Below are 14804 nucleotides of genomic sequence, written 5' to 3'. Positions count from 1 at the left end.
GGACAAGTTCTGGCCGGGTTTAGATCTTATCTGTCGGAAAGATATCAGTTTGTCTCTGTGGATGGTTTGTCCTCTGACAAATCAACTGTAAATGTCGGTGTTCCTCAAGGCTCCGTTTTAGGACCACTATTGTTTTCACTATATATGTTACCTCTTGGTGATGTCATTCGGAAATATAATGTTAACTTTCACTGCTATGCGGATGACACACAGCTGTACATTTCGATGAAGCATGGTGAAGCCCCAAAATTGCCCTCCCTGGAAGCCTGTGTTTCAGACATAAGGAAGTGGATGGCGGAAAATGTTCTACTTTTAAACTGGGACAAAACAGAGAAGCTTGTTCTAAGTCCCAAGAAACAAAGAAGTCTTCTGTTGAATCTGACAATTAACCTTGATGGTTGTACATTCGTCTCAAATAAAACTGTGAAGAACCTCGGCGTTACTCTGGACCCTGATCTCTCTTTTGACAAACATATCAAGACTGTTTCAAGGACAGCTTTTTTCCATCTACGTAACATTGCAAAAATCAGAAACTTTCTGTCCAAAAATGATGCAGAAAAATGAATCCATGCTTTTGTCACTTCTAGGTTAGACTAGTGCAATGCTCTACTTTCCGGCTACCCGGATAAAGCCCTAAATAAACTTCAGTTAGTACTAAACACGGCTGCTAGAATCTTGACTAGAACCAAAAAATGTGATCATATTACTCCAGTGCTAGCCTCTCTACACTGGCTTCCTGTTAAGGCAAGGGCTGATTTCAAGGTTTTACTGCTAACCTACAAAGCATTGCATGGGCTTGCTCCTACCTATCTTTCCGATTTGGTCCTGCCGTACATACCTACACGTACGCTATGGTCACAAGACGAAGGCCTCCTTACTGTCCCTAGAATTTCTAAGCAAACAGCTGGAGGCAGGGCTTTCTCCTATAGAGCTCCATTTTTATGGAATGGTCTGCCTACCCATGTGAGAGACGCAGACTCGGTCTCAACCTTTTAAGTCTTTATTGAAGACTCATCTCTTCAGGATGGTAAGTTGGTGGTTGCAGATATCCCTCTAGTGGTGTGGGGGCTGTGCTTTGGCAAAGTGGGTGGGGTTATATCCTGTCTGTTTGGCCCTATCCGTGGGTATCGTAAACATTCTTGAATTTGTCCAATAGAAACTCTTGTTTGTAGCTGTTTGGACTATTGATTACACCCAAGATCAGCTAGATGCAGGCAAGAGTGTGCAAGGTTGTATTCAATGTGTCACTGTCAGTCACCTTGATTACTCAAATATTTCTCTCGACTTGTGCGCCTGCGTTGTAAACTTTAATTTGTAGGCTAGATTGTAGCAATCTCATGATGGGTATAGGGATAATTAGAGTATTATGTAGTAGCCTAAACCTAGCCTAGCCTGTTACATTGAGCTGGGTGAATGGAATATGAATGACAGTCATCCAATCTGCTGTAATAGAAATAAGGACATGCTCATAAAAAGAAAGAAATCGTCCTCCCTAATCTTAAATGGCACTGACCGCCACTGCCTTCCATCCTTCCTTGAGGTATAAATGACAGGCGAAACCCATGTGGAGCAAATTCACCTGTCCAATCAGTAAGTCTCCAAGGAAGGATGCACTTTTTAAAGGAATGTCAACATAATCCTTCTCGTTTGGAATCTCTAAAGAAATGAAGAATTGTTTTGGAATTTAGTAAATAATACACGTCTGAAATATCAGGAGGTTCATTATACCCTCGTAACTAAACTGACCTACTCACACCCTTGCAGTTTTCACATTTTGCTTCAATCAATTTGCTTCATTCAATAGCATTTTTACAATGTAGCTAACATCATTGGGACACTTGTACATAAGAACATTAAGAAAGTTAGCTGGTTTAATTGTATTCATTTTATTGCAGACCCTCTACTTATTAACCTGTTGGGGCTCGGGGGCAGTATTGAGAAATTTTGAAAAAAATATGTGCCCATTTTTAACTGCCTCCTACACCAACTCAGAAGCTAGGATATGCATATTATTAACACATTCGGATAGAAAACACTCTGAATTTTCTAAAACAGTTTGAATGGTGTCTGTAAGTATAACAAAACTCATATTGCAGGCAGATTGACTGACCTTCATGTCTTAATGTCATTTTTCTTTGCTTATTTGAGCTGTTCTTGCCATAATATGGACTTTGTGTTTTTTCAGATAGGGGTGGTATACAGAAGATAGCCCTACCACAACACAACTGATTGGCTCAAACGCATTAAGGAAATAAATTCCACAAATTAACTTAACAAGGCACACCTGTTAATTGATCGCTACGAATAATTTACATCTTGCAAAATATTATTTTTAGTTTAACAGGCAAAAATGACCTATCTGGTTAGCTACATTTACGATTCTCATATCTAGCTGATAATTATGAAGTAAATGTTTGCTTTGTTTAAAAAAAATAAAAAAATAAAAAAAACAGGTAAAGAAAACCCAAGACAAACTGCATGTTCCATTCAAGTCTCGCTCTCCCTCTGACTCTCTCGCTCTCACACATAAATTCATAAAAAATTCTACAATGTGATTTTCTGGATATTTTTTTCTCATTTTGTCTGTCATAGTTGACGTGTACCTATGATGAAAATTACAGGCCTCTCTCATCTTTTTAAGTGGGAGAACTTGCACAATTGGTGGCTGACTAAATACTTTTTTGCCCCACTGTATGTGTTATTTCATAGTTTTGATGTCTTCACTATTATTGTACAATGTAGAACATAGTAAAAATGAAGAAAAACCCTGGAATGAGTAGATAGCGCCGTTCTTGTGTATTTTATCTGAATCCTTGTGTTACTATTTGTATTTATTTTTTAACTGTATCGTTTGGAAGGGCTCGTTAGCAAGCATTACACCCGTTGTATTCGCCGCATGTGACAAATAACGTTTGATTTGATTTAGCGCTATTTGATATTTCTCACTTAAACAATAAATGTACAATTCCCCCAAAATAATCTCACGTGTTACAGGATCTTTGGTGTTTTCTTCTTCTTTTCATAATAGCTGCCATCGTCACGGCTGCTATCACAGCGAGTACCACCACCACACCAAATATTAATGTAGCTATAGGTGAGGTTTGTGGTCCACATTCAGAGTCGAACCAATGAGTTCCAGGTTTAATTTGCTGAAGCTTCAAGGTATCACATCTATAATAAGAGAAATAGACCACTGATAATCAAGAATTTAGTCATCCAACATTTAGTTTCACATTTCTATGTTAATATTGTAGCGTTTAGCTTATATTTTGAGGGAAATAACCATTATACATGAGCCACACTTACTGTGTGTGTGTCTGGCAGGATGTAAATGATCCATCTGAATAGGTATCACCAGTACAGTCAGAACACACACTATCTGTAGATGTTGTTCCTGCACCAACACAGGGTGAAACTCATTAAGGATCCTAACTTCAGATGTGCTTAACTCACGACTGCATAAATCATGCACTGATGTCAATGGAAGATTTGCATGAAGACATACCTGTGTGGCTGATGTATTGACCAGGTTTACAGCTGCTGTGTCTCTGGGCTGCTCTACAACCATCCTTAGTTGGGTCTAGACAGTAGAACCCCTCCAGTGTCCCACAGACAGTGTCTGATGAAGGTCTACATGGCTGCTTTACCTTCAAACCTATAGAGAAAACATGGCATGTATTATCTGATGCAGATACAACTGACATATCCTCATAGCATAACAACATAGACTAACATATCAGTGTTTGTGTCTGGGTTTCAGTACAGACACACAGCACCACTCTTACCTGCATCACAGTTGGTACACACTTTGCATTTTATGAGACCATTGGGCTCATCAAGGAATGTAGAATCAACACAGGGCACACAGCTGGTACTGGCGAATTCAGTACAATGCTTATATACACGATTTCCTGGGGAAGAGAGAATGACAATGTCATGTTTTTCTGTTAGTGTTGATGATGTATTAACGTCTGGTGATTCATATGATATAAAGAGAGGGTCCTTACCTGGTGAACACACGGGACAACATTCATCCCCTATTCTGTACTCAGCTCTACCACATGCAATACAGGACCCGATGCTTTCAAGCACCAATATAATAGGTATCTGGAAGTAGAGAACAGAATTCTAACCCAAATATTCACATTTCAAATTAAATTATTGTGATTATATGGGACGATTTCAAATAGGCATTTGTGAGTGTGGTGGCGCCCCCTGGTGTGTTTTTATTTTGTCTTTAAAGGTGTGACACCAGACCCTAAACCTAGGTCAGCGTTTCCCTAACTCGGTCCTGGGGACCCCAAGGGGTGAAAGTTTTGGTTGTCTCCCTAGCACTACACAGCTGACTCATAATCAAAGCTTGAAGATGAGTTCATTATCTGAATCAGCTGTTTAGTGCTAGGGCAAAAACGTATTGTGCACCCCTTAGGGTTCCCAGGAGCGAGTTTGGGAAACGCTAACCTAGTGAAAATGTACATCTCTCCACCACATTTTTTTTTACGAGGTTTCAGTAAAATGGACAGAACTAGTAGGATAATAATAACAACTCTGATTTATATTTCGTAGATGAAATATTTACATTGATAACTGTTTTTTTAACATGCCAAGCCACAACATGTGCAAATCAGAAATATTTCACTTACAGTCCATATCAAGGTTTCAAACTGTGCCATGGTTCCTCAATCCTCTCCAACTCACTGGAAGACCCACACACTGGATTTGTTCTTAGGAGTTTTGATGTATCGAGATGAACTGACCTGTAGATTTAATGTATTTTAATACATGTAAATATAATCCTTTCAGTTTGTAAATCATGAGATCTTTCTGAATTGAATCAGTCAAAAAAACAACTGTAATAAGATAGTTAACTGAATGAAACAGAGAATGCTGCCATCTTGGCCACTCGATACAGCTACGACCGGAAGTAATTTTTGTAGCAGGTTTGGAGAGAATTTTCGCTAACCCGAAACCCTAACCCTTTTCCTAACCTTAACCTAACTCTCCTAACCTGCTGCGTAAGTTCTTTTAACGGTCCGTGCAATCCAGGATCCTTGAGACGTCCCTACCCCATTGTTCTGGGGCATTTGACTCGCTTTCTTTACTCAACTTGATAATGGATCTGAGTAGCAGCATCGTTATCTGGTTCACTGTCTGCTAGGTCTAGCATCATCCTAGTTGGGAATAAATAAATAGACTTAGACAATTATAGGGAACACACATTATGAACTAATTTGCAGTTAAGTGTGTATGTCCTGACCAGTATAAGGGTTATTTGTTATTGTAGTTTGGTCAGGACGTGGCAGAGGGTATTTGTTTTATGTGGTTCGGGGTGGTGATTTATTTAGTAGGGCGTTTGATTTATTATTTCCGGGTTTTGGTTTATGTTCTATGTTCTTTCTAGTTAGTCTGTTTCTATGTCTGGTTTATTGGGGTTGGACTCTCAATTGGAGGCAGGTGTTTTCTCGTTGCCTCTGATTGGGAGTCCTATATATGGGTAATTGTTTGGTTTAGTGTTTGTGGGAGATTGTTTCTTGTTTTGCCTGTGTGAGCCTTACAAGACTGTTTGTTGTTCGTGAGTTCTTCGTTGTTTATTATTTTGGTGTTCACTCTATTTTATAAATAAATCAAGATGAGCATCCACATTCCTGCTGCGTTTTGGTCCTCCATTCCAGATGACAACCGTGACAGAATCTTCCACCACAAATGGACCAAGCAGCGGAGTAAGGAGCAAGGGGAATTCGGTGAGGACCGGGAACGCTACCGGGGTACACGACTGGCGAGGAAACCGGAGAGGCAGCCCCAATACATTTTTGGGGGGGGGGCACACGGACAGATCGACGGAGCCGAGGATGGAACCAGAGCTAGTCGGGGTAAAATTGGAGGTGAGAGAAACAGAGACTATAAAGGAATTGATGGGAAAATTGGAGGAGAAAAGGATGAGAGAGCTACTGTGTTGATGTATTAGGCACGACATTCGCCCTACAGAGCGTGTCCTAATGATATCACCTGAGTTAGTGTTTATTACTAGTCCTGAGGTGCGTGCTAGCTGTCTGGTGAGAATAGTACCAGCACCACGCACCAGGCCTCCAGTTTGTCAGCCCAGTCCAACTCGTCCTGTTCCCGCTCCCTGCACTAGCCCTGAAGTGCAAACCCCTAGTCTGGCACGTCCAATACCAGCACCACGCACCTGGCTTCCAGTGCGTCAGCCCAGTCCAGTATGTCCTGTTCCTGCTCCCCGCACTAGCCCTGAGGTGCGTGTTCCCAGGCTGATACCTCCAGTACCAGCACCATGCATCAGGCTTCCAGTGCGTCAGCCCAGTCCGACTTGGCCTGTTCCCGCTCCCCGCACTAGCCCTGAGGTGCGTGTCCCCAGGCTGATAGCTCTAGTACCAGCACCATGCATCAGGCTTCCAGTGCGTCAGCCCAGTCCGACTCGGCCTGTTCCCGCTCCCCGCACTAGCCCTGAGGTGCGTGTCCCCAGGCTGATACCTCCAGTACCAGCACCACGCATCAGGCTTCCAGTGCGTCAGCCCAGCCTCGAGAGTTCGGCACCAGTGTGCGGTCCAGAGTATCCGGCACCAGTGTGCGGTCCAGAGTATCCGGCACCAGTGTGCGGTCCAGAGTATCCGGCACCAGTGTGCGGTCCAGAGTATCCGGCACCAGTGTGCGGTCCAGAGTATCCGGCACCAGTGTGCGGTCCAGAGTATCCGGCACCAGTGTGCGGTCCAGAGTATCCGGCACCAGTGTGCGGTCCAGAGTATCCGGCACCAGTGTCTAGTCCGGAACTGAGGGGGTCTGCCTGCTACCCGGAACCGAGGGGGTCTGCCTATGACCCAGAACCGGGTGAGTCTGCCTATGACCCGGAACCAAGGGAGTCTGTCAGCAACCCGGAACTGAGTAAGTCTATCGACGATCCAGAACTAAATATAAGTAACTGTGTTTCAAATGAGTCTGCCTACAGTGTGGAACGGAAGAGGTCTGCCTACGATCCGGAACGAGGGGAGTCTGCCTACGGCCCCAAACTGATTAAGTCTGTCTGCATTCTGGAGGACAGTAGGCCGGAGCCTGAACCACCACCTGCATAGGTGGGTTGGGGAGGGGGGGTGTAGCACTAGTGCCGTCGGTGACGGCAGCCACCCTCCCTTCCCTCCCTTTAGTTTAGGGGGATTTTTTTGTTGGTGTTTTTTTATTTTTTATTTATGAGGTGCATCCGGGGTATGCACCTTTAGGGGGGTACTGTCACGTCCTGACCAGTATAAGGGTTATTTGTTATTGTACTTTGGTCAGGACGTGGCAGAGGGTATTTGTTTTATGTGGTTCGGGCTGGTGATTTATTTAGTAGGGCGTTTGATTTATTATTTCCGGGTTTTGGTTTATGTTCTATGTTTAGTCTATTTCTATGTTCTTTCTAGTTAGTCTGGTTTATTGGGGTTGGACTGTCAATTGGAGGAGGCAGGTGTTCTCGTTGCCTCTGATTGGGAGTCCTATATATGGGTAATTGTTTGGTTTAGTGTTTGTGGGAGATTGTTTTGCCTGTGTGAGCCTTAGACTGTTTGTGGTTCGTGAGTTCTGGGTTGTTTATTATTTTGGTGTTCAATTTATTTTATAAATCAAGATGAGCATCCACATTCCTGCTGCGTTTTGGTCCTCCATTCCAGACGACAACAGTGACAGTAGACATAATTAGGATTATTGTGTCATGTCCTAAGTGTTCCCGCTACCCTAGTGTTAATTACTATTACATATGGAAAAAATACTGAATAGGTTACCATTGGCTCATAATGCCTTATAAAAGCCTAACTATTTATTTAGTAAATTAGTGCCTGGCTGTCATCAAATTAAAGTGTATTGGTCACATGCCCAGAATACAGGATGTAAACTTTGCAGTGAACAGGCTATCCTCAACAGCGCAATACACATGTACTGTACAACAAAATCCAGCCAAGTACTAGAATTTTTTTTAAGAAGTTGTATATATTCCTAGTACTTTTACAATAGGAATATGCTGGGATCTGCAATAAAGTAAATAGTAGCAACAGCAGTATTGACCGTGTGTGTCAGTGTGAATTTTGTTAATTATACATAGATACATGAGATATTTGAATAGAATACATATTGCCTACCATTTGTATTTTATAGTTATGCTTTTGTCTATTCAAATCTGGTCACTAACATAGGCCTATGACATTGCACCAAATTCTTGTCTCAAAAACATCTAATCTTTGCTTCAGAAGAAGGTTAGTGTTTTTTGTCATGAATGTTGTTCTGGAGGCAGCTCTGCAGAGTGGTCCCTAGTTGGCACAGCCACAAAGTCAGAAAATATCATTTTAAACCTATCCTTAACCACACTGCTAAACATAATGCCTAACTCTAACCTTAAATTAAGCCCAAAAAGCTCCTTTTTGTTTAAATGCATTTTTTACAAAATAGCCAATTTTGACTTTGCAGCTGGCCTATTTTTAAGGGGGAAATGCTCAATTCTGCCTCCAGGACAAGACTCATGATCCTCCATTTAGGGAGCGCACGTGGCAATAGGCCTAGCTGATTAATGAGTTTCGGCTGTCAGTGAAAAGCATCTAAAATGTGTGAAGATAATGTGTCTTGAGTATAATTTAAATGTTATGACAAGAAGGAGATGGGGTGTGTGGAGAAGATATGGACGTCTTTCTGCAGAATGCACTCACTCAGCTTTCCAGAATGTGCTCCACTGTCTCCTGACAATTCCTGAACATTCATTGTGTCATTGTGTGAATTGTTTGTCCTTTGTTTATTTTGATCAATTATCCATTCCATATGTAACCAGTAGGCCTAGTAAATGTCTATCCCCCTCATTTTGTTACATTAATTACTGTTAATGCATGCATTACAGTCATTTACCGTTCTCATTCTCAAAGTGGAAACGTTGTTTGCAGAGTTCACAACCTGCTACACTTGTGAGAAACATTGTTTTGGTTTATTTCATGACCATCATTTAAGAGTATGGTCCATTTTCTTTTTTTTATTGTCTTTTGTTTGGAGGGCTTCATGTGAGCATGTGTGGTTTCTCTGTCCTGATAATGTTGAGGGAGCGTGTACACATGAGCACGCCAACCTCCTGAGTTGATACAATGTTGCACTTCACTAGAGACAGCTCAAGTCAAGACCGATAGAAAGGGAGGCACACCAGCAGAGTAGAGATTCATGCGATTGAAAGAACCAGAATTTTCATCAGGATATTTTCTACTGTTTTTATTTGTTGGCCTTAGGCCTAGGTATTTTACAGTTAACGATGGAAGTTATATGCCTAATGCTGCATTGGCCTATAGGCTCTCTCTGAGTTCCATGCGTTAATGTCTTTAGCTACCAATGGATCGTGGTGAATCAATGTCCAGTTCTAAAATTGGTTTAGGACCTATTTAACCAGTCTAAAGTTGTTTGTCACCCTTGGTGAACATAACTCAGAGAAAATACATATCACATCTGGCATTCCACAAGATTCGATTTTGGGTCCGGTACTGTTCAGTTTAAGTTGGAAGTTTTCATACACTTAGGTTGAAGTCATTAAAACTACTTTTTCAACCACTCCACAAATGTCTTGTCAAACACAAACTATAGTTTTGGCAAGTCGATTAGGACATCTACTTTGTACATGACACAAGTTATTTTTCCAACAATTGTTTACAGACAGATTATTTCACTGTATCACAATTCCAGTGGGTCAGAAGTTTACATACACTAAGTTGACTGTGCCTTTAAACAGCTTGGAAAATTCCAGAAAATGATGTCATGGCTTTAGAAGCTTCTGATAGGCTAATTGACATAATTTGAGTCAATTGGAGATGTACCTGTGGATGTATTTCAAGGCCCACCTTCAAACTCAGTGCCTCTTTGCTTGACATCATGGGAAAATCAAATGAAAACAGCCAAGACCTCAGAAAAAAAATGGTTGACCTCCACAAGTCTGGTTCATCCTTGGGAGCAATTTCCAAATGCCTGAAGGCACCACGTTCATCTGTACAAACAATAGTACGCAAGTATAAACACCATGGGTCCATGCAGCCGTCATACCACCCAGGAAGGAGACACGTTCTGTCTCCTAGAGATTAACGTACTTTGGTGCGAAAAGTGCAAATCAATCCCAGAACAACAGTAAAGGACCTTGTGAAGCTGCTGGAGGAAACAGGTACAAAAGTATCTATATCCACAGTAAAACGAGTCCTATATCGGCATAACCTGAAAGGCCGCTCAGCAAGGAAGAAGCGACTGCTCCAAAACAGACCATAAAAAAGCCAGACTATGGTTTGCAACTGCACATGGGGACAAAGATCGTACTTTTTGGAGAAATGTCCTCTGGTCTGATGAAACAAAAATGGAACTGTTTGGTCATAATGACCATCGTTATGTTTGGAGGAAAAAGGGGGAGGCTTGCAAGCCAAAAGCACCATCCCAACCGTGAAGCACGGGGGTGGCAGCATCATGTTGTGGAGGTGGCTTTGCTGCAGGAGGGATAGGTGCACTTCACAAAAGAAATGGCATCATGAGGCAGGAGAATTATGTGGATGTATTAAAGCAACATCTTAAGACATCAGTCAGGAAGTTAAAGCTTGGTCGCAAATGGGTCTTCCAAATGGACAATGACCCCAAGCATACTTCCAAAGTTGTGGCAAAATGTGTTAAAGACAACAAAGTCAAGGTATTGGCATGGCCATCACAAAGACCTGACCTCAATCCTATAGAAAATTTGTAGGCAGAACTGAAAAAGCGTGCGCAAGCAAGGAGGCCTACAAACCTGACCCAGTTGCACCAGCTCTGTCAGGAGGAATGGGCCAAAATTCACCCAATTTATTGTGGGAAGCTTGTGGAAGGCTACCCGAAACATTTGACCCAAGTTAAACAATTTAAAGGCAATGCTACCAAATACTAATTGAGTGTATGTGTAACAGTGTAGGTTCCGTCCCTCTCTTCGCCCCAACCCGGGACCCTTGCACACATCAACAACTGACACCCACCGAAGCATCGTTACCCATCGCGCCACAAGAGCCACGGCCCTTGCAACGCAAGGGGAAACCCTACTCCAAGTCTCAGAGCGAGTGACGTCACTGATTGAAATACTATTAGCGCGCACCACCGCTAACTAACTAGCCATTTCACATCGGTTACATATGTAAACTTCTGACCCACCGGGAATGTGATGAAAGAAATAAAAACTGAAATAAATCATTCTCTCTACTATTATTCTGACATTTCACATTCTTAAAATACAGTGGTGATCCTAACTGACCTAAAACAGGGACATTTTACTAGGATTAAATATCAGGAATTGTGAAAAACTGAGTTTAAATCTATTTGGCTAAGGTGTATGTAAACTTCCGACTTCAACTGTATATATGTTACCCCTTGGCAGTATTATCTTAAAGCCTAGTATTGATCTTCATTACTATGCAGACGATACACAACTTTACATTTCTGTGTCACCTGAGGATTTTAGCTGAAAATACTTGGATAGCTCACAACTTCCTCCAGCTAAATCAAGACAAGACCAACCTACTTATTGTTGGAGCCAAAGCAAAGAGAGAATCTGTCTGCACATTTTAATTCACGGGCAACAAAGATAAAATACCAGGAAAAAAACCTAGGTGTCATTTTAGATTCTTAACTTATTTACGAATCACACATTAGGAATGTGACCAAAATAGCTTTTTACCACCTTAGGAACATTGCCAAAACGTGGGTCGTTTCGATTGAGTTCAGGAATGAACTTTCAAAGCAGAAGGCAGTTGAGTCACCAAGAGGTAGAACAGACATTGTAAACAAATGGGAGACAACAGCCTTGTCGTAAAATTATTTCGATTGAGTTCAGGAATGAACTTTCAAAGCAGAAGGCAGTTGAGTCACCAAGAGGTAGAACAGACATTGTAAACAAATGGGAGACAACAGCCTTGTCGTAAAATTATTTCGATTGAGTTCAGGAATGAACTTTCAAAGCAGAAGGCAGTTGAGTCACCAAGAGGTAGCACTACATTGTAAACAAAAGGGAGACAACAGCCTTGTCGTAAAATTACAAATACAGTCATTCATCAACATTAAAATGACATCACATGTTAAGTGCAGTAGCAGAAAACATAATAAGTAGGCTATTTTTTATACCTAAATAATCCATATCCTACCTTGCCTTGGTTAGCGTTTGGACTATTTTACTTTCACTTTCCAAATGACAAAATGAGGCGGCAACTATGCTGAAACCATGAAACTCCTGTCAATTTAGTGAAAGCCTATGTTCTATCAGTGGGTAAAATAAAACATTTCCTCCCATGTAACGTGTTAGTAGTCTGCCTGTGAAAAATCAGGAAATCGTGTAAGAAGGCTTCACAGCTATATCATTATTGTCACTGGAGATACAGGATTACACACGGTCACATTTCATAACGCTTTCAAATCAATGACCTACACCCCAGACCGCCAAATTCAGCCAGTCGATGGCCTTCCTCATCTGGAACACATCCATCCGTTTATAATGTCATGACGAAGTATAGCTTTAGTTTAGATGTGCTCAATCTAAACAGAGTACTAAATGATTAACCTCCAATTCTCCTTCAAGTACCATGTAGCAATTCGTTGAGTCTGTAGGATAACCGAACACGCTTCGAGCTAAAATGGGATTTAAATACCAAAAAGGTGTAATATATTATCTCCTGGAACACATCCAAGTCCTGTGAATACATCTTTATATTCACTCAAAATGTCAGTGTCTGTCCTTTGTTCAAGCTGGAATATTCTCGGTATTAAACCCATTTGCAGACAAGCTGATCTTCCAAGTATTGCAGGTGCATTTTGTTCTATCACTTGACATTCCAGGTCAAACACTTTCTCTTTGTATTGGCAGTTGAGTGTTTTCTTGCCTTTTTGATCTATCTGGTGGCCAGAAAACGTCCCTAGTTTGCGGTGGGATTTTTGCATGGAATCGCCACTCACTTTCACCTTCAGCGTTTTCAAGTCTCTCCCGGACAAGACTTTACATTCAGCTCCTGTATCCAGCTTAACAGTACATGTGTGGTTGTTTATTTCCAGTGTTTCTGAGTAATCTGCCTCGCACTTGGTCATTTGTGATTTCACACACAATTCCGTCCCGTATCAGTGACTCGGTAAATTGTTGAAACTCAAGTCATTTTTTAGATCAGTCGCATACGCATCAATTGACTTTGTTTGTCCTTGCACTGTCGTAAAAAAGATATCGGACTTACCTGAGGCGGTTTTTCTTGGCTCATAGTACGTTCGTCAAAATCGAAAGTATTGAATACTTTGCTTCCATCATCTCCGGCAACGTGCAGGAATGTGGCGGATTTCTCGGAGATGCCACTGGCGATGATATATAGTAAAGGTTGAATTTCTGGACCCACACTAGATTTCCCTCTAGGTTCAGAGTAGTTGGTGGTCTCATTTGTTCCATGTTTCGGAATGTTGCGCTTTCCTTGTATAACCGTTTAACTTCTGACACCATGTAATATATTAGCACAATGAGGCAGGGATGCGGATGGCAGAACAACGTTTATCAGATGTCATGGGTCAAGGGCAGACGATCACATGTAGTAATTAGTAACAGCGCCACTCACACGCACTCCAGGTAAGTACAGGAACATACATGACAAAAGGTTATCAAAAGGGATGTTTATTCAGAGTGGATATTAGTCCCATTGTGAATCCATATTAAATGTATGTTTTCTTAAAAGAACATTAAGCCTGCAATTTAATTTGATGAATTCGTTTCTGTAATCCCCACTGTTTTCATGTAATTGTAACTACTTTTATTGCATTTTTTTTTTTTTAATACATACAATAATGCCGCAATGAAGCAGTAAGGCATACACATTAAGGGCTGTTCTTAGCATGATGCAGAGCATGTTCATTCTCATTCACTCTCATTGTGTCCCTCAAACGCCATTGTTTAGATTTACATAAAATAACATAAAAATATAGGACAAAACACACATCACAACAAGAAAGACACTACATCAAATCAAATCAAATTTATTTATAAAGCCCTTCTTACATCAGCTGATATCTCAAAGTGCTGTACAGAAACCCAGCCTAAAACCCCAAACAGCAAGCAATACAGGTGTTGAAGCACGGTGGCTAGGAAAAACTCCCTAGAAAGGCCAAAACCTAGGAAGAAACCTAGAGAGGAACCAGGCTATGAGGGGTGGCCAGTCCTCTTCTGGCTGTGCCGGGTGGAGATTTTAACAGAGATTATATACATAGAGACATAAGACAACATAGCATGGCAGCAACACATGAAAACACAACATGGCAGCAGCACAACATTGTAGCAGCACAAAACATGGTACAAACATTATTGGGCACAGACAACAGCACAAAGGGCAAGAAGGTAGAGACAACAATACATCACGCGAAGCAGCCACAACTCAACCTTTCTTGTGGGAACCCCACTTTGAATCCAGTTTATAAACTGTGACTTACATTTTTCATTTCACATTCAAATCACTCTTAGTTAATAGTTTGTTTCACTGTCCAAAATGACAAGGAATCCAGTCAATAGTCAGAGGGAGAAGGTCCATTTGCCTTCAATTGAGAACAGTCAGAAGTGTCCATCATGTGCCAGAGCAACAGCAGAGCATCGTAAAATCATCCCTAAATCTGCCCCCTCCCTCCAGTCTAAGATGACGTCCTTCTCATGTTGCCTGCTTATTGAATGTATGATAATGAATGTAACCCTTCCAATTTCCATTAATAAAATCATATGCCCATTGGTAATAACACGTCTAAACAAAACATTGAAATAAACATTTGTTTAGTGTTGGAGAGGTAAA

General features: G+C 41.4%; 1 protein-coding gene across 1 annotated transcript; it reads right to left on the bottom strand.

Annotated features, from left to right (window-relative positions):
• Positions 1 to 894: 894 nt before the first annotated feature.
• LOC123727356 (tumor necrosis factor receptor superfamily member 14) lies at positions 895 to 13547 on the bottom strand. Its single transcript, XM_045696413.1, has 7 exons — positions 12147 to 13547; positions 4644 to 4757; positions 4008 to 4107; positions 3786 to 3911; positions 3506 to 3655; positions 3307 to 3394; positions 895 to 3171 (listed from the first exon to the last, which is right to left on the bottom strand). The coding sequence occupies exons 2-7, from the start codon at positions 4671 to 4673 to the stop codon at positions 2982 to 2984; spliced, it is 684 nt and encodes a 227-aa protein (XP_045552369.1). The 5' UTR covers positions 4674 to 4757; positions 12147 to 13547; the 3' UTR covers positions 895 to 2981.
• Positions 13548 to 14804: the final 1257 nt, after the last annotated feature.

The sequence above is a fragment of the Salmo salar genome, chromosome ssa15 (genome assembly GCF_905237065.1).
Source record: "Salmo salar chromosome ssa15, Ssal_v3.1, whole genome shotgun sequence".
Classification (NCBI taxonomy): Eukaryota; Metazoa; Chordata; class Actinopteri; order Salmoniformes; family Salmonidae; genus Salmo; species Salmo salar.
This window is presented reverse-complemented; position numbering and strand designations above follow the sequence as displayed.